General features: G+C 75.7%; 1 protein-coding gene across 3 annotated transcripts in view; it reads right to left on the bottom strand.

The window, feature by feature from the left end:
* PRKAA1 (protein kinase, AMP-activated, alpha 1 catalytic subunit) overlaps nt 1–159 on the bottom strand; it is a 91028-nt gene extending 90869 nt beyond the window's left edge. For 2 of the 3 annotated variants that reach the window (XM_010585798.1, XM_010585802.1), the window contains exon 1: nt 30–159. In XM_010585798.1, coding sequence (XP_010584100.1) covers nt 30–159 — 130 coding nt within the window. The remainder of the gene's footprint in view (nt 1–29) is intronic. The other variant, XM_010585799.1, reaches the window with a different exon arrangement.
* Nucleotides 160–367: the final 208 nt, after the last annotated feature.

Genomic DNA, 367 nt, shown 5'->3' with positions numbered 1-367 from the left:
AGGCGGCGGCCCCGCTCCCCGCCGCTCACCCTTGACTTTGCCGAAGGTGCCGACGCCGAGCGTGTCGCCCAGGATGTAGTGCCCGATCTTCACCCGCCCGTGCTCGTGCTTTTGTTTATCCGCCGCCGCCATCTTGAGCCACGGGCCGAGCCTGCGCATAGTGCCCGCCCGCGCCGGGCCGGGCCGGAGCGCCGGCGGGGGAGGAGCAACCACACAGCGCCCGCCCGCACCGAAACCCGGAAGCGAACGCCGCACCTGGCCGCCTTCCCGCCCTCCCCGAGGACAAACCATTGCGGTCGGGCGCGGGGGGAGGTCCGGGCCGGCCCGGCTCGGCTCGGCTCGGCACGGCCCGGCGGCGTCCCGGGGG

The sequence above is a fragment of the Haliaeetus leucocephalus genome, unplaced genomic scaffold (assembly GCF_000737465.1).
Source record: "Haliaeetus leucocephalus isolate CR32 unplaced genomic scaffold, Haliaeetus_leucocephalus-4.0 Scaffold120, whole genome shotgun sequence".
In the NCBI taxonomy this organism is placed as follows: domain Eukaryota; kingdom Metazoa; phylum Chordata; class Aves; order Accipitriformes; family Accipitridae; genus Haliaeetus; species Haliaeetus leucocephalus.
This window is presented reverse-complemented; position numbering and strand designations above follow the sequence as displayed.